The sequence below is a fragment of the Styela clava genome, chromosome 13, assembly GCF_964204865.1.
Source record: "Styela clava chromosome 13, kaStyClav1.hap1.2, whole genome shotgun sequence".
NCBI classification, from domain to species: domain Eukaryota; kingdom Metazoa; phylum Chordata; class Ascidiacea; order Stolidobranchia; family Styelidae; genus Styela; species Styela clava.
Genome location: NC_135262.1, coordinates 15,171,881 through 15,192,985, shown reverse-complemented (window position 1 = coordinate 15,192,985; position 21,105 = coordinate 15,171,881). Strand labels below are relative to the sequence as shown.

Here is a 21,105-nt window from a genome sequence, read left to right as displayed (position 1 = left end):
ATTGCGTCTATAAGTTTTTATGACCAGAAATTTGTAAGATTGCGAACCTGACTTACTTGAATTAGTATGTTGATTACTAACGTGATGGTGAACAATTATTCGCCAATTATAACTGAGTACCTTTTATGGTAAGATAGGATTATAAACATCCCTTTTGAAAATTTATTGAAAATGTACTTTTCCGTTGCATGCAATATTATTTCAAACTTTTTAACGAATGCTTATTCAAATGCTCATGCCCTCTCTACCAGGATGATAGAAAAATTTTGTTGTTGCCCAGGCTTTGTCAAATCTTCAAGTCCCGGTGAATATAACTCCTTTGATATTCATCTAATTATTGCATCAACGCGAATATTACAACTCAACAAGAATCACGAATGCCTTCAACCGTCAAAAATATTAGACGGCCTTGCTTTCGACCGCGTTCGACCAGAATCTTCAAAATAGCTCGCGGTCGACTGTTCGGTACAACTGCACACAAGCATACTAAAGCTCGGCTCTGCGGGCACATTCTCAATGAAATTGCCACACAATTTGCATTTTTTATATTCTATTTAATTTGTTAATTTGACTATGTGATTGTGCCCGGAGTAAATGCTTCATCATTTATTTTAGATTTATTTGAATCATACAATTCAGATCTACGGCCTGTCTAATTTCTAGTCATAAGTGTTTTCACTTCCTCAAAAAACCTTGAAAAGTATCCTTGTATTATCTGAATAGCGAATAATGAATATTCTCAAACCGTAAATGTTACATGAATGTTCAAACTTCAGTATATAATTTACAATTTTATTCAAGTCCAAATTGGGCATTCCAAAATATATCACACTTCTCTTCGAGTGAGACAATAACTTTCGCACAGTGCAGAAATTGTTGTAGGATCGTTTGCCAGTCAAGACATACGATATTCTGCAAGTTCATTCCTAAAACTTTGCAGTAGTCAAACTTGCATTTCGTCAGGCTAATAACTAAATTGCGTAAGTCATTTTTGGCGATTTCAAGTTTTCTATAAAATAGGTATTTATGTAATGCTGCGCACCTGTCTGTTAACTCCGATTTTATTTTAAGAATTCTGAAACTCATAAAAATGGAAATTTTGTATTGTATTGGACATTTGTGCAATTGTTTCGTCATAATGAATTATCATTGATATCACAGGACTATTGTGACGTCACAAAGGCAAAGTAACATCGGCGAAGTATTTTCGAGTTTTTGCATCTCGGATTCTAGCTTAGCGCTTATAAATTTGAATTTATACTACAGTATAGGAAGACGTGCACTTGTGATATTCACCGTCCTAAACCAATTCACCTTGGGTGGCTTTTATATTGGATGCATTGCTGTTTCATTCTTTATATTTAATCTTAGTCTTAATTCGGTGAGTGTGCAGAGCGAGTTTTAAACATAAAAAAATAATGTAATTGAAACAGATTAGCTATTTTTTAGATTAGACGTCGTAAATTATTGATTAAAATTATTGACTCCCAATGACATAACAGTATCATAGGAAGTTTTTTACGTTTTTCTTAAAACTGCTAAAATGACTTACGCAATCCGGTTATTAGCGTGACGATTTGTTACGTAATAAATAATATGCTCTATCGAGCTTGTCCATACCCAATTGCTGCATGTGTATATCGTATTTTGCACATATACAGTACTACATTCGTTCTGTTTTAAAAACGCACGATAGGCGCTGTACGAAACTGGTTCAAGACAATCGACTACTCAAGACGTGACGATCGATCAATCGATCGCGATCTACGTGCTGGCCACCCCTGGTGTGTCAAAAGAATTCGGCAAAAATTTTGTTGGTGGATTGTTCCACAACATCTGATCTCATATATATTCACATTTTTGCAGGCGCGAAATCTTTTTTCTCGAATCCCATTCCAAATGACCAGTTTGCTCAAATTTCCGCCCTTTTGTATCTTATATCCTATAAACTTATTTGTACTCAAATCTATACTTTATATTTTTCATAAAAGACCTTCCGGGTGGTATTTTCTGTGGTTTACTCATATATACTTCAGAGGCAAGTTTGTACTATACTCGTGATATATACTCATTTCTGAATTTAGCGCGCATACAATTGTTTGTTTGTAGTGAAATGTAAATCTCTATTTTAACATATCAGGTGATGAAATAATAATTTGGTAAAGATTACCAGAAGTCACTTCTCTTAACCAGGGGCGTAACTGAGGGACTTAGTCAATAGCACTTCCTCATTGTCGGAGCAATTCTTCCTATACCAAATCATTAATTTTAATTAACGTTCAGGTGACTAATATATTTCCACGTAATCAGTTGTATTAAAATATTTTTCAAAGACAGGATAACTCGAGATACCAATATCCTGTCAATGTCACGAGAACTCATTTGAAAGTGTCAAATCTCTAACTAAATGGAATAAAGTTTGTTTGCTTTTGGATCTGGAAATTACTTGTAAATGTATCAAGTCTCTGTATCTCGCTTTATTTGTAGAATTCCACGTCCAAAATAGAAATAAATGTGCGATAGTCATGTTGGTTCTCCCGAAGTATTTTAACCAAGATGCGGACACCGGAACGTAGTATGCGTACTAGGTTAGGGTCAGGTCATAATTTTATTTCAATTTTCCTTATTTTAGTTCCATTACGAGTTCGGTGACTAGCCAAGTGAGTCCCGTAGTATTTGTACCTGGAATTATGGCCCAACTCTAACCAGGTACACATACTACCTTCCGATGTCCGCAATCTTGGTTCCCATACTTCGGAAGTACCGTCTTGTTCCCACGCACAGTATTTTTTACTGTGAAATTTTTATTATATCATGCTGCAATTTTATTGGTAGCTAAATCCAATTTAACTATAGATATGAATGGTGCAAAATGTGCTCTTTGGAATGATGGCATTTGTTCTGTTTCCAAACATTATATAAAAGAAATTAGTAACATGCATTCCACGTTCAAATTTATGGGGTAGTTGCATGTGTATAAATTCTCGCACTTCTGGTATTGATTGCTAAATAGTTGTGCGCTCAAGTTTATCTAATTCAGAATGAATTCTTTATTAGTTTATTTGAATATACATTTTTCAGCATAGGCTAAATAATTCAGCTCAATGAACAAAATTGCAACCAGGAATACATCAAGTAAACCGTTTCAATCTAACACTATTAAATAGCTCCAAAAGCATGAAAATTCGAAAACGCGAAAAAATAACGACACCTTTCTGTGTTAATGTGCCTATATTTCTCTAATTAACTATTGTTAAGTTTTATGTATATATATTTACATATGTCCTCTGATTTATATACTATAGTACTGGTAAAAAATATCAATAGAACTGTCGGTTTTTTTCCAGTTAGACTCTCAAATAAAAATAGAAGAATTATTGATAACGAAGGGGGAAATATCCGAACTGTAAATAATTTTTAGAAAAATTAAACATAACCTCTTAATACTACTACCTGAGAATTACTGAAGAAATAACGCAAATATTCTGTATGTGTACGGTATTGCTCTGCTACTAATCGTGATTTATGTAAAATTTTATCAGGGTCAATTCTTGAAAAATAAATATTTTACAGCTTGATTCCTCTACTTGGTGAATTCACAACAGACGAGCTCGACACTGAATGAACATTTGTGCTTCTTGAACAACACTTCTTAGCCGGACTTCGTAGAAACGATTTCGTCTCTTTTCTCATTTTGCTGAAAAATTCATTTGCATTAACAATAGGGCAACGTGATAAACATTTGTCACGTGATAAACATCACTCCGTATATAAACCAGTTTCACCTCGTAGCATAATGCGTTCATATACGTATTTTATTATATGAATAAATGGACAATGTAGGAACAGTCAGTGTAGCATAATCATAACGACGGTAATCACCGAAACGACCAATATAGTTTAGAATGAGTAATACATAATTATAATGTTATGTCTCTACACGTTCCGGGGATGATAACAAAAATTTGCCAAGCTGAATTATTAATTCGAAGATATTCGAATTGTCTGTCAAAATGTAATCACTATAATTTTAAGAAAATACCAATTTGTGTTTAAACCTGGGCAAACTGCGTTCAACAATTTTTACTTTGTTCAATATATTGAAAAATAATACCTCGATGCAACATTGTAGAATATTGGATTCAAACATTCTGATAACCGTAAAAGAATATAAGAAATAGTCCCAAAATTCCAATGAAATATCTGTTCTTGTAATGTTGACTGAGGTGCAGCAGTTGCGTACAATAAGTAAGCTAAATGAGATTGCAATCATGATTATATTTTCGTTTTTAATATTTGATATGTAATTTATACAGCGGTTCATTATACCTGAACTAGGTATATATCCAAGCATATAAGAACCCACAATCACAGCCAGTTGTACAATTGCACTGTTTTCCTTTTTTTGACTTTTCACCTCAAATTCACTTGGACATGCATTTACACCTGAAAGTTGTAATCATTCGTTTTAAAATTCAAAGATCCGATATAATGCGTAATTGCAATGTATGTATTCAAGTTCGTGTGTCAGTGTACAAGATTGCAAGTATGCAAATGTACATGTTTGCAGTGTGCAAGTATTGAAATATGTAGATGGTCGTGTATGTAAGTTTTTATATATATTCATCAAGATGAATAGAAAAGTTAAATCATATAAAAATTTATATTTACTGGGGCGGTTTGCGAACGGATACAGATAGCTGTTTAACTTTACAGATATATGAACATTTATTTGCAACTATGGCTGATATGTTTACGTAGTGTTACAGTCTTAATTCAAACAAAACTAGAACATTACCGTCAATATTTCTTCTTTGTAATCTATTTTTCCTTCGTTTCATTATGATTATAGCAATAGATGGAGAAATAATCAGGATTGCAACCATGGGGATATAAAAGAAAGTTGTGTACGCAATTTTTACATACACTTGAAACTGCTCAATTCTGAAAATAAAAATAATATTTGAAGAAAGATAATATAGTCATATCATTGATTTACTCAGAAAATGAGAAAACCCTCGAGCACCTTTCATAATATAATGTGCAGTCAGGCCAATTTGTACCGTGGCCATCAATAGGTCGATCTGATGCTTTTACGCCGAACCAAATCCACATTGGAATGAATCCACATCCAAAAGCTACGGACCATATTACGCCAACAATAGCCTGTTTGTCATACAATCAGGAAAAAAAATAAGTATTATTTTATTACATTCAATAAAAGGTTGTAAAGGAACAGAATACCTTTTGAAAATAATTTTTCAGGCAATATCCACTACAGCGACATATTCACTCGGTGGGCGGCGTGTTGTAATAATTTTGACTAGTTAAGTTCGGGAGATGCTGATAATTGAGTAACAATTTCAACTCACCTTGACGTATTTATTCTTCATTCGTTCATATTTTGTTGGTGATTTTACAGAGGCCAATCGAATACAAGCAAATAATAAAATGTGCAATGACGTTACGTAAGATGTCCAATGGTCAGCTGCCCAGAACAACTGCAAAATGTAATATTTTACCCCAAGCACTGCGGAGTCGCGTGTAATCAAGTTACTAGAAACCAGGGTTTACAATCGTATTAGACCTGAGGAATCATGTAGGTAAGTTCTTGATCATCAGTCAAGATCAGTTTCAGTTCACTTTCACTTTGTGAGGTTTACTTCTTGTCAATGTCATTTTTGCAAAAACGTATACGCAACAGCGTTTTGCACTAACAAAATATTTCAAGTAATTTTATATGATCGGATTTTTGTATTCTACCATATATCTTAAATAATCATTTGTTATTGAATATATTATTATATATATATTCAAGATTATTCAAAAATATTTATCCCCGCAGATCAAAACAACACAATGCGTAACAGAATGGCATTTTCACAACTAAAATCTTAAACAAAATATTTCCACAAAGTCCATTTTCAAATTATATTGTTGAGAAAGTGCGCAGTATATTTTTGCTAAACATGCATAATGTATGAGTTTGTCCACATAAATGCTTTCTTTCAATCGGGATGTCTTCTTTAGCTTTAATTGTTCATTGCTTGTCATTTTAGAACAGTAATCTTAATCCACGTCAAACCATGTAAAGTCACCCATATTACCCTCTAAAATATATTACCTTGCAAAAAAATTCTGGCAATAACCAATGGTCATATCCCAATGTTCGTCTATGAAGAGATAAAGGGCTGATAATTGCAGAGATTAAATCAGAAACGCAGAGACTGACGATCATGAGATTGAACACAGATCTGAAAGTAAATCTTAAATGCTGTCACGAAGGTCAAATGACTACTGCATTGTTAGAAAAAATTCTCCGATATGTTGTAAGATTCGTGTCAGATGTCATATAAAGGTGTATACCAAATAAGAAAACAAACGTCAAATGTAATGTTAGCAAAAACCATGCGATATATTGAGAGATTTGCGCCAGATGTCATGTAAAGGTGTTTACCAAATATGGACACAAACGTCGAATGACAAATGTAATGTTAGCAAAAAATCTGCAAGATGTTGAAAGTTTCGCGCCAGATGTCATGTAAAGGTATGTACCAAATATGGACACAAACGTCAAATAACAAAATGCAATGTTTGCAGAAATTCTGCGATATGCTGAAAAATTTGCGTCAGCTGTCATATAAAGGTGAGTACCAAATGTCATACAACAGTGTTCCTCGAACTGAAAAAATGGTCACAGAAGGTATAAAAAATGACATAGTAGCGTTCCTCTATTTTTTTTTAAATCAATTGCTCTATCAGTTTCGCAGAAAAACGATTTTTTTGTTGAACATCAACAGCAGCCCCAACACGAACAATAACAACATCAATTTTAAATAACAATGCATATGTCTGTTTCGTGTCCTATAACTGTCCGTAACAAACTTTCGCTTTGCAGATATCTCTTTTTTAATGAAAGCGCTAGATTATACCTATTCATTATTTAATAAAAAAAATTACAAGAAACATATTCCACGACATTTTTCTTACTTTGAGAGCTTTTTTGATCTTGTAATCACGATTATAGTGATGAGGTTCGCGAACAATCCAAAAACTGACATGGGCAAAAGAAAAACGGCCGATGCAATTGCTCCATTTTTGCCGAAGGGTCGTACATGGTTTCTTAAGAAATCAAAACAAAATGTTATTTATTTACTCAAAAGTTTATAGAAATACCAATATAATTATCAAACGAAGACCTACGTAGAAAATGGCAAACATACTTTACTTTCGTATATTATTACCAATGTATGATTTTATTACTAATTACCCATTACTAATATATGAAAAAAATGAATAAAATGAAATAAAAAGAATACTTACGCGTTTGTCGTATTGTATTTATTGGTACTTTCATCCATCTTCAAATTGTTTTCTTTGATTACTACTTTTGGAGATTTACAACAAGTTAAGACTATACAGCAACTATCAAATTTGAGCTAAATACTATTTTATTTTTAATAATGTTTTTAGTTAATGAATTTGTATATTTATTTAATTTTTAAGATAATATTTTAAACAGAATAAGTTTAAATGTTGATAAATTCGTTTATTAACATTTGATTCGGACATTTCTGTAAGTTTCCTCTTCAATATTGACCTTCGGATCATCAAATCGCGTAGGGGAAATCCTTCGCAAGGTAAATGTGACTCATGTCATGTATGTGAGATATTTCGCGTGAATCTCAGTAACGCAGAACATGATTCTATACTTAGAAACACAGCATTGAGTATAAATTTAATATAATAAAAAATGACGCAGTGTAATTATTTAAAACTATTGTTCTCCGCTTTCTTGTCTGCATATATTCGCCACTTCTTCTTCAACAAGTTCCTTTCTACATTATCTATATACGAGCTATAAGCATTAAAATAAAGAGCTACAACAAGTTGTCGACTACGAAACGTTTCAAACTTTACATCGAATTAACAGGTGACCACTGCACAACAGATGACCGACTCTCGCCAAAAGTTTTTGAATTTTTCAAATAAAATAGTTCCAATAGTTCCAGTCCCGCGTCTATACTTTTTTATGACCAGAAAGTTGAAAGATCATGAACCATATTTATTGATTTAGTACGTTACGCCGTCCCGTCTCATTTCACAACATCAGACAAAAAAAAAGAGTTGTTGTTTGCTGAGGTGTTTGTTAACAATTAATCGCCAAATATAAATGAGTACTTTCTTGGTAAGATTGGGTTATGAACAAATTTCTTGCAAATATATTGAAAACGTTTTGTGCAATATTATGTTGAAACCTTTCAATGATCCTGTCATGTCATGTATATCTTCAAGCCTCGGTAAATATTTCTCTGTTGATCTTCATCAAATTTTTGAAATTATTGTTATCTTCAACGCAAATATTACAACTCACCAGGAATCATCAAATCTCTTAACCCACGAACAATATTAGCTTGCGCCAAAATAATTAAACAGCCCATTATTTTGTTTGTTGAACCAGGAGCATTCAGTAAAATTTTATTAATGGCTTCTTCTGCAACACCCTATCTCATTATAAATATTCAAATCCTAGGATCATTTCTCTCGAATCCCAATATCGATAAAATTGATCTCGATAACCAGTACTCTCAAATTTGCGCCATTTCCTCTGAACTTTCTCAGCACTCGAATTTATACTCTATACTACTCTTATATGACCTTCCGGGTAGTCTTTTTGTAGTATTCTTACATATACTGCGAGGCAAGTTTGTACTATACTCATTGTTCGGCACAAAATCCAAAATATCGCACTTCAATATGGCTAAATTTCGAAAAATCAATTGCTGTCGCTTTTTATTCGTTACAAGACTCACTTAAATCAACAACTGCCATTTATAAATCTTCAAGAATAAGGATACATCCGGTAAAATATAGCTTGTGGCGATCTATCAGATCCAATTTTTTGTGATTTGTTTCAACATATACAAATATCCATGAAATTGGTATATATAGTATGCCAGTCGCTAAAAATGCAAATAAAAAACAGTCAGCTATACTTTACCTAAACATTTATTCCTTGATTGTAGCATAGGAGCTGGTATTTCTGCGACTTTCCATAATTTCATAATCTAGCATCAATGTATTCTCAGAGATTATAGGCTGACAGAGTTCACTTGCAATTCCTCAATCATAATCTATTTGCTTGTGCTTTGAGAAAACCTGCACGAAAATACCCTAGGTACAGTTTTAACTATGTGATTAAGCAAACATAACAACGTTCCCACGGATAAATATGGGATTGGGTATTGTAATTTTCCTGATGTGAGTTATTATTCTTACATTGCTGACTCTTTATAGTCAAATTAGTAGCAACAAGTTTCGCAAAAATGACATGCTTAGAAAGTCGATACAATGAATGGAAAGATAAGGTAATAGGTAGAAACGGATGTAGACTCTAATATAACGTGTAATATAAGCGAAGTTGGGACAAACATGGGACATATATAAATTACGTTCGGGAGCTGCGTGGAGAACTATTGAACAGCGCTCTACGCTGAATACGTTATGAACCGGGCGCTGTTTAAAAACTATTTCAGGAACAAGAAAATGCTACACATGATGACAATGATTAGATTGAAACTGGCAATATTTTTTAGATTTTATACTTTACTTTTTCTATATATTTTTTCTATTTTGTTTCAATTTTAACAATACTATTTGAGTTCATAGGTAAAATGACCCTGTTTCCACCTTTTTGTCGGAAAAACGTCACGTCAAGCAAAGCAGGAGCGACTCAGAAGACAATGACTCGCAACTAGAAGCCTGTCAAATAAGGGTCAAACATTGCTTCTTTATGCAGCTTGATAGCCCGAGAATAGAAATACTTGAAACAGAATAAATTTATTTTCCTATTTTAAGTAAAGATTAAAAATACTTTTCTGTAATCAAGCGCAGATTCTTCAAACTACAATCACTCCGTAATGAATGAATAATGATATGTCGAAAAATATTTGATGCCGTTTGTGAGAAAAAATTTTGCGGATGGATAGGTTAAGCCGATATCACTCGTGATTGCCACTGTGTCGAATGCGGTGTCGAATAAATAATAAAATACGATTGGTATTCGTAACAGAGTAGAGTATATTCTATACCTATTTTATATTCTGGAAACGGCAATTAGTCGTAGTGACCTACAAAAAGTGTGCATCAAATCAGTTGTTCTCACAGATCTTTTTGTAGGAGAGGGACCACTTCCATTTAAAGCAGAGGTGACGAACCTGCGGCACGCCCAAGAATTTCGTGCGGCTCCCGATGCATTTAGCGATTTAGTGTATTTAGTGTTGTTTGGTTTGAAGTCATAAACTTTTAGCGACTGTACAGAGAAAATGGGAGTGTCAGTTTTATTAATATTACTGGCAACGCTATTTCCAATCAACATCTATTTCTGTTGGATCATCGATACTTTCAACAATGAATCAAAATGACCATTGTTTTAGCATAGTTACGCTGTGTTGTCGGCAAACGGGCGCTCAAAAACCAAAATATTACATTATGTGAAGAACCGATACCCAGGGAAATGGTAAAATTACTAAACTAAGGAAAGGGAAATTTATGAAAAGGGAAATAACAGCTTACTAGTCCTAATGACTCATGGACTAAACCACACTCATGACGTGACGTAAAATAATCTTATGACTCAATAAAATATGAGGGGATTTTCCCTGGTACACACGCTACGGGAGTAACGGCAAACGCGTAAAAATTAATGGAGAAGGGGTAACCTTAGTTTGTGAAATTGTAATGATTTGTGGCACGATACACGGTATTTTTGAAAGTAACAAAAAGTTTATAACTTCAGCTCAATGATTAAAACAATGGAAGATTTCGAAAAAAATGATCACTTTTTGAAAATCGGTCAATTGTCGCAGTATGGACTTGTTTATCAATTCATATATTCGAAGGCTTTCGAAATACGGATCTATTGTACAACGCCCCCGTCACTAATGCAAAAATGTGAAATTTGAGAAAAGCATCATATTCCGAAATAACAAATTGGTAATTATCCAGTTGCGGTTCGGGTTCGAAATAATTTAAGAATTTGAATTCCCGACGCAATCTGCATTCCTAGCCCTCACCCTAAAACCGTAACTGGATTATTTAGAATTTCTAAAGACGGTGGTGTTTTTTTCATGGCGGGGGCATTGTACAAAGAATCCCGAAATACTTATCTGAAGCATTATTGACAAGAATTTTGCATATTAACCCGACACAAAATGCCATAATCCGGAATCCAGGAATCGCCATGCAACTTTCGCCGCAATTGGGCAGGTCGGGTCTCGTTTTCGCCGAGTAACGTTTTTTTTCTGTTATGTCATGTTGTTGGGTAATAAAGTATTCAATTGACGACTAATAGGAGTCCAGTGTTCCCACTAAGGTGTGCGCGTGTGCGCGCGCACACAGCTTTCAGAGGCTGCGCACACGCATAGATTTACTGCACACAGACGTATTTCGATGTAATGTAACAATTTTCTCGGTTGGCAGGTTGAGAAAGTTTGTTGTTGGCCCACCCATTACCCGGTTAGAATGCCAAAATCTCTTCATTGGTTTTTGCACAAATATTAGCCATTTCCAAAAAAGTGCGCACACATCAAAATTTCTGCGCACACATACTACAAGAAATTAGAGGGAACATTGTAGGAGTCTATTCATAATGTCCTTCTTTATTAATTTAATTGTGTGTTCAATGTAACCTGCGGTTGCGTCGACAAAATAGAAACATTACTAATAAATATCACGGCAATCCACGGCCATAAAAAAGCGTTTCAAACTTCCGGATTATATTTAGTTTCGATACGTATTTGGCGATTTTACGAATTATACAAATTTAATCTGTTTTTTTTTTGCAATACTGACTTCGCTTCTATCTCAATGCTACCACCCAAGATTCTTTTTAAGACATCACCGTTAGAAAACTCCCTAGATCTGGGATAAAATAGCGAAGAATACAATTTATTTTAGTATATAAATATGATAAAAATTGATTGTACAGCAGTGATACCCCGGTAGTCGACCAAAAAACTCTTGTCAAAAATGGTGCGGTATTCGAACGGAAATTCGGATCTCGAACACCCGAGCCGAGCGGAGCTCGCGCCGAGTGAAATGACGACCCCCGAAATCGATACAAGTCAAGACTGACAGACAAAAAATTTAGATTGCAGTTGAGAGTTTCCAAACCGCTATTTCGTCCTCATATAAAGCGCTTAGTAAAGCAAAAAAGGTTCCAAAAATTTCACTAAGCAAAAATTCATTGATTGTTCCTTTTTTATTTTATTTTATGCTGCAATATATCATTAAATAACTAATTATACCATATTTGTAATATATTCTGACACAGATAACAGCAATGAATCGCGAATAAACCTACAATAAGTTTGCATGAAATCGGTTGTTCACCCAAATGTTTTTGTAGGAAAGGCCTAGACACCAAATAATCGCATCATCCAAGTCTAATACTTCACAAGAATAATGTAATGTATCACATTTGTACTAAAGATAGAGTTTGGAAAGCTTGATTCCTGACCTCACAATTGATTTTATTCTCAATGCCCTAACTTAATCTAATAATTTTGCGCATATTGTCTTTATCTATGCACATAAGCAAGGCACATATCAAAACCGTAGTTTGGCAATATGTTTAATATAAAGCGTATCAATATTATTTCATTAGCAATTGACTATTGTCGGTAATTTTAAATTAAATATTTTTTATGTAGTTTCAAAGTACATAAACATTTAAATTACTGATAGCCTTCGAAATACTTTCAAGACTTCAAGGTTTAAATCTTAAAATGTTGTAATCGATACCCCACTCCCGGTTCCTCGTTCGTAGCTTCGAGCCTGAATCGCACCAACGTGCCCAACTATGTCGGATCCTATTTCAACGAAAATTGTATATTTACATGCGCTGTCAGATTCGGTTGTCTTTATTTCAACCAATTTTCATTCCAGAGCAGTGAAAACGATTCTGATTGAAACTGCAACTTTTTTGGCTCCACCTCGATCTTATATCTCTTCCATAACATGACTCAGAGGCAGTTCGTGCTGTATGGGTGTTGAATTTATTCATTCATCATCAAATAGGTTCTATACACGACCTGATTAATTACTTTGAATATGTGATTCCAAAACTTATGATGATTTTCATGTCTATTATTTCATTTATATTCATGTTTACATTATATTTCTATACCATATGCTATCTGAACAGGTTTCTAGTGAAGTTCGCCACTCCTGTGATAACAGTAACAAGTTAAATATCGCCGTTCCATTTCTGCGCTTCAGCTGGTCTGTCTTGGAGTTTCAAATGAATATAAATTAAGTTTTGGGTTTCTTTGTATAGGGTACAGGAAGTATTCAACTACCTAATGTGTGCTCGCTTACAATTCTGTCTCGAAAGACTTTCTCAAACTTGAAAAGGATTGTTGAAGCAACTACAAAATGTTTGGGAAAACCATATATACCATTAATTTAATGCGCACTATATTGTAAACAGAAAATCTATATTAATGTCGCATTAAAAGTGTCCAAGATAACCCACTCAAGAAAATTAAATGCTCGGTCTGATTGGGTCAGATTAGATTAATAGCGCTCACAGTGCAACTTTATACCACAGCACATGAAAGTGAAAGATTTTGTGAATTAGTCGCATTTTCTACATTAAAAGAGTCTTCAGTAAAATGTTACAATACCAACAATTTTTTTTGCGTTTATGTTAAGAAGATAATGATCAATTGAATCTAAGGGAGTTCAGTGGTAAAGTTTCTTCTAATAAGTGATCATTTTTAAATCGAATTTTTTTACTTCGCAGGTTTGTATTGCGATTTTTCCCGAGATCTGGATGACCCGTGGAAATAATGTTAGTTATGAATTCTATTTTAGTACGTTCCAGATGGAACAGCATGACAGAAAATGATATGTTATTTATATCGCAGTTCATATAAACGCTACAATCTTAAAATATACATTGAAAGTGAAGTAATATTCGAATATATGGAAGGACCAAGTGAAACCAATCACGTAATTAAATCCGTGAAAAAACGAATCGAGTAAAGTATTTTTGTTTCGGTTGGTGTGTCAAAAGAATTGAGAGACGATGTTATTTCAAGCAACGAGTCATGACCAGAGGAACAGCAAGAGTCGAAACTTTACTATCGGTTCAAGATTTTTGAACCATCGCATAAATAGAGTACGAATAACTGATTAACTGATAAATGATTAATGGAGGTAAAAAATTGCCATTTTCAGCTTGAGCATCTTTGGTTTAAAACTGAACTTAAACCCCCATAACAATATAGTATATATGATTAACATTCCGAAGTACTTTGTACTTTATAACTGTACTTGTGTATGTACTTGAGGAAAGAATCGTGCCCCAAATTTTCATTTTATATTTAAGCCTTTTCTGCTTAAGGCATTGGCCTTTATTACACAATCAGAAAACTTCTATTTTAAAAATGATACGTACATTAAGTTACGCCATACACAACAAATTTCCTGGTCAAATCTCAGTCTGATGCTCAATATAACATTTTATGATATCGCATTAATAGACCTTCAATAAGCAGTCTTGTGCATAAAGTTTTTATTTATTTCCATTCAGTCCTATTGTTATTTAGTACTCTCATTGGCGTATTTATAGTTCAATATCTCGGGTTCTGTTCCTTGATGCGTTTGATGTAGATGAGTTTGTTGTTATGCCAACCGTATCTATCGTTATTGGTTTGCAACATCTTGGTAAACAGCATATCATCAACGTCTTCAGGAACAATATTGTTTCCTTTCTCATTTTACTGAATTTGGAAATTGTATTCAGAATAACTTAATTAATGAACGATTGTGTATGATGCTTTGTTTGCATCACAATATGATATTTCAATATTATCTTAACAATTATCAACAGAGAATATTTTGCCCCAAATCAATATTATTGACAGCATTTTTGATGTAGCAAGCTAACGAATAGTAGTTTCCAGCATAACCATTTCAAAATCCATTTCTTCTCACATTTTACTTGATTAGTTTCGGCATACAATGAAACTGATACTATGAAGCCCGAATATATTTGCCTAACAATTCGCTATCATCTATTTTTCTATAACCATTATAATATTTAATATGATTTCAAATATGGAAGTTATACTGAATACATCTTAGAGACAATTACCTGGATGCAACATTGTAAAATATTGGGTTGAGACATTCCGATAATCGAAGTAAAATATAAGAAACAGACCCAAAATGCCAATGGAAGATTTGTTCTTGCAGTGTTGATTGTGGTGCAGCAGTCGCGTATAATGAGTAAACTGAAATAACGAGAAACAATTGGAGAAAGAATGATACACCAATCTAAATATGGTGTGGGTCAGAGATCTCTAAAACAATTTTAATGATTCAACTTCCATACCTGAGTTGGGTATATAACCAAGCATGAAAGAACCCACAATTACACCAAGCTGAATAATCGCACTGTTTTCCTTTCGGCGTTTTTTTCTCTCATATTCGCTAGCGTTTCTTCTTGAATTTGGTATTGTACCTGGAGTTGAATTATCATTATTATCATTTTTGATTCATATCTAAATCGAATATTTTTCATAGCAAACTCGTGGATTATTAATTTACTTTTTTCCGAGAACTGTTACAATAACTGTAATAACCAACCTTGAGGGTTCCTTCTTTGGGCTCTTTGTCTCCTTTTCCTTATAATGAATATTGCAATAGCCGGAGATAGAATAGAAATTGCCACCATAGGAATATAATAAAACACTGTGAACGCTATTTTGACGTATAACTTGAATTCGCCAATACTGTAAATGAACATTAATTTAACCTTTTTTTTCGAAAATTTTCAGCAATGTTCACGATCAGCAGTTTTCACACCCAACCAAACAAACATCGGGAAAAATGAGTTCATACTTCACATGAAATGTAGTGCAAAATGGCGGGGCCAAGGACGCAGAAAACACTAAAACGTACTTGACAAAATGCAGTGTACAGTCTGGCCAATTCGTACCGTGTGCGTTAGCTGGTCGATCAGGATATTTCACTCCAAACCAAAGCCACAAGGGAATAAATCCACTTCCAAAAGTACTAAGCCAAATAACAGTCACCATAATCTGAAATACAACAAAAACAAACATTTATTTAATTACATTATTATCATTAAGCATTTTCCGCGGAATGGGACCATTGGGCACTTCGTTTTCTCTTTCGCCTCTAGGACACCGGCATTTAGGCGCCATCCGATTTCGCCGTTTTAAAAAATTCTGAAACGTTTATACAGAAGTAAAGACAGGCTCATGGAAAGAAAAAAGAAAAACAAGTTTTAAAACCTATTGGAAAAGGAAAGCGGGCACATGAAATTTTGAAAAAAAAATTGATACTTGTCGTTTGAGCGCACCACATTAATCCCCTGACAAGTACACCTTGCAAGTGGACCTATCTACAACACTGTTTTGTCTAATTAATATCACCTTTCTTTGGGGTAGGTAACTTGAAGTGTATATAAATTTCTGCTAAGGTTTTTCCCAAAACAGGGTGATGATCGCTATACGAACAATTAAAATGCATGTGCTATGTACATGATAGAATGACTTGCCTTAACGTGTTTGATTGTAATTTTTTGATAATACGTTGAAGATTTTATGGATGCCATCCGAATGCCAGCAAATATTAGTATATGCAGGGAGGTAACAAAAGATGTCCAATTATCTACAGACCAAAATACCTAAAAAATAAAAATAAGAAATCGTGCAATTCACAAATATTGAAATCTAATATTAATATCTTATATATATGCACTAATACAAACTTTTCAAACGTCTGAAATCAGTCTAAATTGAAAAAAAAAATAAAAGTGTTTTTATTTCTCAGTGTAGAATTTTGCTGATTCGAAGCTAGAGACCGACTATGCAGTCGTGATTTCAAGAAGAGACGGAAGATTTTTAAAAAGAAGAAATATCAAGCTCCAATATAAAAGTGAATTTATGTCGATTTATTGATAAATAATATCGTGTTAAATTTAAGAAACAGTTAAACAAAAGCGTCTGTTGTCTCCCCGTATTCCTAAATACACGAGAAACAACAAAACAGTTTGACACAAGTGTTGCAATTATAATATTTACTTTGCAGAAGAATTCAGGGAGAATCCAGTTGTCGTATCCAGATGTTCGGCGATGCAGAGATAGAGGACTGATGATTGCAGAGAATAAATCAGAAACGCAGAGACTGACGATCAGACGATTGAACACGGAACTAAAGCATAAAAATGCATTTGGCCTTATGTTTCATTAATAAATTTTCTTAGTTTGAATCTCACCGTGAAAGTTTCTTTGACTTTGTGATTACGATTATGGTGACGAGGTTTGCAATTATCCCAAAAACTGCCATTGGTATTAGGAATACAGCTGATACGATTGCTCCAATTCTGCTAAATGGGTGAACCACATCTCTGCAAGAGACAAAATCTGCTTTATTGTCCTTCAGAATAAAGTAGAATTCGAAAACGCTTCCTAATCGCAACACAATTCAGCTGTTAAAAATCAAAAAAATCGTTCGCGGCGGAACAAAAGATTGTCGTCCGTGCTAATCATGACAGAAATGTTTTTTCAAATTGTGTTTATGTTGAATTCACCTATTTCAAAAACCAATGTAAAATTGAAACCTGTCATTTTAGGACCATTGTTGTGTATTTATTATTCATACATTGAGTATCAAGTTATGATCCATACGTCATAAATATTTTTTCCAAATTGTATGTGTTTATTCTTTTAGTTGAAGTTTCTAAACCATAGACATCACAACCAATGATATAGTGCCCGTCAATTTGTTTTGTCAAATTTAATGTTATTCATGACTATGTTATAAGTTTATTTTTTTTTTCGGTTATGTATAGCACTGCAACAGACGTTCTAAAGTCTAAATTGTTCGATATTATCTTATCGTCAAATGTAGGTTGTATGACTTGACGTACACATGAATTATTGCACACGCAGGAGTTCGGTTTAAAAGTGGGTTTATTTATTTTGATGAATTTGATTCTATATATATTTTTTTCCAGAATTTTTGAAGATTACTATTTACATAGAGTCGACTTTAAACATGTGAATTTATAACAACGGCATCAACATAAATCGACCGCAGTTCGGAAACGGCCATTAATGCCGTAGTACTGAGAACTCATATCTCATATATATAGAGCTTTGTTTGGAGTGAATTTTAAGCCCAAATGGAGTCATTTTAAGCCCAATGTAATATTTATAACACGAGGCATCGAACATATAGAATAAAACAAAAATCGCTTGATAAATCGTCATGAACCAGAACATGGAAAATTTATAAAAAAAAATCGATTTGGTGAATTGCGTCAAGTATTGTTGTTTAAAGCAGTATGGGCCTACTATGCGTATGTACGGACTTCAATGTGATTTGTTAGGTTGAAATGATCCTTTCAAGATAGAGTTCTTCTGCGAGTTCCATGGGTAAATCAGAACGGGTTAGTAGTAAAAATTTTATCCACAGTTTACTTCTTGAGTCATGTTTAGGGAATTCCTGTAAGGACAAACCATGCGTGTGGATTTTATGGTAACCACAAACTACACATCAACCAGGCATTGGAATATGATTACCACAGCACATATATATGCTGATTTTAATATAGTCTATACATCGGCAATGAGGCAAAAGGACTGATTACAGAACCAAAAAAATGGGCAAAGACACAAAAAGTATAAAATCTAAATAACTTGAGAAAAAGGGACTAATCTAGCATGCGATATTTCACTGAAAATATGATAAAGCAAAAAGGTCAACCCATTGATTGGGTGTAGTTTAACCTCAGATTGTGGTACTCCCGTAGTATGTGAACTAAGATGGCGGACACCGGAACGTAGTATATGTACCAGGTTAGGCCATAATTTCAGGTACAAATACTACGGGCGTCACTTGGCTAGTCCCCGAACTCGTAATAGAAATAAAATAAGGAAAATCGGAATAAAATTATGGCCCGACCTGGTACACTACGTTCCGGTGTCTGCCACCTTGGTTCACATACTACGAGAGTACCCAGATTACTAAGATTACAGTCATTTCTAATGATGCAACAATATTATTTGAAGATATTGGTATATATACGAGTATATATGTTTAAACATACTGCAGCGTTGGTCAAATAATCGCCAAAAAACTAGCATACGGTTCAAAATAAGCTAGCCTGATGTACAGATAATAAGTATCAGTCGATTTTTGCAGTGTGGACTTATAAAAGTTCGAGTCTTGCAAACGAAGTCCACTTAATGTAAGTGATAAACACCAAAAATCTTAAAAATTATATAGCATCAAATCGGCCACAACAATTTTGCGTTATTAACCCACATTTAAGAATAGGCGCTCACAGAGTGGGATTGAAAAAACTTGTTTGCAAGCATTGATACGTGAACGTAGACAAAATATCGTTTACAAACAGCAAGTACGAATGTAGGCTACTCCAGGCTCACTTAGTAAAGCACTACCAATTTATATAGCTCAAAATACTCGATACTCACTTTGTTGTAATATTATCCATTGGGGTTTCTCCAATTGTATTATTCTGATAACAAGCTTCCAAGCATCACCACTTCCTATGACTGATGGCTTGAATATATGAAATGTTCGTCACAACGACTACATCATATAATTTTCCTACAAATGGCAGAAGATGATTTCTGAAACAATGAGATGTAACCAAACAAATTCATGAGTCAGGACATAGCGTACCATAGAAATCAAGACAATAACGCTATTATATAGATAAAGTAATAGCTTTCGAACAACTACTTCCATTTGTAAAAATTAAAATTGACTGGTGGATTAGTCGCAAAAAAAAGCGAAGCTTTGTCTTAACAATAATAACAACGACATGACCACGACGTGTCATCATTTCCATGTATATGTTGTACACCATCGGCTCTCAAAGTGGGCGCCTCAACCAAGTGCGCCGCAAAAATTATAAGAATTGTGTTAAACATAACTAATATATGATTGAATATTTTGCACATTGTAATCATTATGAATGTTTTATGATTTCTTATTTTAAATGCTGTGTATATGAAACAATAAATTCATTTTACCCTTCTATGTCATTTACTTTTTGTTACGTGGTGTTACTTGCTGCAATTTCGCGAGCTGCGGTTTATTTATCTGCTGAACCGAGTTGAGCGAACACGAGTGATTTTTTTAGCATTTCAAACAAAAATCAGGTAGAGACAAGGTAGCAGATTTTTGCCTTTATTCTTTAGGTCTACATTTGTACAAACTTCAAAAGGCATATTGTACATATTAACGAGCCCAAAATTGAGTCATATTTATAAAGTCCGCCGGGAGGTTTTACATGATAATGTGGCACCGCTCGAACAAAAAGTTTGGGAACCGCTGTTGTACACGATTAAAACTTTTGATCGAGTTTCATACATATTTGGCATCTCCAATACGGATTGAATATTCCGTTTAAATATATCAATCTAAGTATAATACATTGTTTTTGCTATTTTTTGTGTGTATTGCAGTATATTCTCGTTTACCTGAGCTGAACGACAGTTGTACCTCGTTTTCAGGCCACCATCGGTTATATAATGATACCCGCAGCAATCTTCATTTTATGGTTTGATTGCGGATATTTGATCGTGAAGATTATCAAAAAATTGCCCGGAAATTTGCTCTAGGAAACCTATACAGTAGCCTTCACGTATAATTGATAACTTCGTCAAAGTATGGTTTGGGATGAAATATAGTCACATATAATGCATTGGCGTTCAAGTGAAGACATACGGGATATATTCATTACAACAATTAGTTACCTTAGTAAATTTACCCTAACGCTGAAAACCCACGAATCAAACCGTTATTTACGTCTTATCTTACTTCAGTTAATTTAAGCAGTTCTATTTGTACTCCCATACTTCCGTATTCAAATGAAGTATCGTATACAGGAGTTGATATTCATAACGTGAGGATTTTATGCGTGCGTTTGATAATAGACTGCACGTTTGAATGAATCGTTGGTTTAATTAGACACACTTCCTGCTATTTAGTATTTGCATAATGATTTCGAGGTGTATGACTTTTATTTCAATA

General features: G+C 33.9%; 2 protein-coding genes across 3 annotated transcripts; both read right to left on the bottom strand.

The window, feature by feature from the left end:
• Positions 1-2,548: 2,548 nt before the first annotated feature.
• LOC120332938 (alpha-1A adrenergic receptor-like) lies at positions 2,549-7,811 on the bottom strand. The gene is made up of 9 exons (XM_039400288.2): positions 7,324-7,811; positions 6,991-7,122; positions 6,125-6,254; positions 5,373-5,501; positions 5,027-5,166; positions 4,799-4,944; positions 4,330-4,446; positions 4,115-4,253; positions 2,549-3,697 (listed from the first exon to the last, which is right to left on the bottom strand). The coding sequence occupies exons 1-9, from the start codon at positions 7,359-7,361 to the stop codon at positions 3,568-3,570; spliced, it is 1,101 nt and encodes a 366-aa protein (XP_039256222.2). The 5' UTR covers positions 7,362-7,811; the 3' UTR covers positions 2,549-3,567.
• A 5,520-nt stretch (positions 7,812-13,331) lies between these two features.
• LOC120333253 (growth hormone secretagogue receptor type 1-like) lies at positions 13,332-19,888 on the bottom strand. 2 transcript variants are annotated; one of them, XM_039400623.2, is made up of 9 exons: positions 19,539-19,883; positions 17,315-17,446; positions 17,121-17,250; positions 16,595-16,723; positions 15,973-16,112; positions 15,658-15,803; positions 15,404-15,532; positions 15,164-15,302; positions 13,332-14,789 (listed from the first exon to the last, which is right to left on the bottom strand). In XM_039400623.2, exons 1-9 carry the CDS (start codon positions 19,556-19,558, stop codon positions 14,633-14,635), a joined length of 1,122 nt encoding a protein of 373 aa, XP_039256557.2. In that variant the 5' UTR covers positions 19,559-19,883; the 3' UTR covers positions 13,332-14,632. The 2 variants fall into 2 exon arrangements, with proteins under 2 accessions (XP_039256557.2, XP_077975410.1); XM_078119284.1 differs by lacking the exon at positions 15,404-15,532 and having other exon boundaries at positions 19,539-19,888.
• Positions 19,889-21,105: the final 1,217 nt, after the last annotated feature.

What these genes read in the sequence shown, in the direction of transcription:
- LOC120332938 (XM_039400288.2), bottom strand. Translation starts at nt 7,361, where the DNA reads ATGGATGAAAGTACCAATAAATACAATACGACAAACGC. An exon ending in TGCACATTATATTATGAAAG is followed by an intron (nt 4,945 to 5,026) that starts GTGCTCGAGGGT and finishes TTTTATTTTCAG; the next exon opens with AATTGAGCAGTTTCAAGTGT. An exon ending in TTCTACAATGTTGCATCGAG is followed by an intron (nt 3,698 to 4,114) that starts GTATTATTTTTC and finishes TGAATTTTTCAG; the next exon opens with CAAAATGAGAAAAGAGACGA.
- LOC120333253 (XM_039400623.2), bottom strand. Translation starts at nt 19,558, where the DNA reads ATGGATAATATTACAACAAA. An exon ending in TTACAATCAAACACGTTAAG is followed by an intron (nt 16,113 to 16,594) that starts GCAAGTCATTCT and finishes GTTGTATTTCAG; the next exon opens with ATTATGGTGACTGTTATTTG. An exon ending in TGGTTATATACCCAACTCAG is followed by an intron (nt 15,303 to 15,403) that starts GTATGGAAGTTG and finishes TCGTTATTTCAG; the next exon opens with TTTACTCATTATACGCGACT.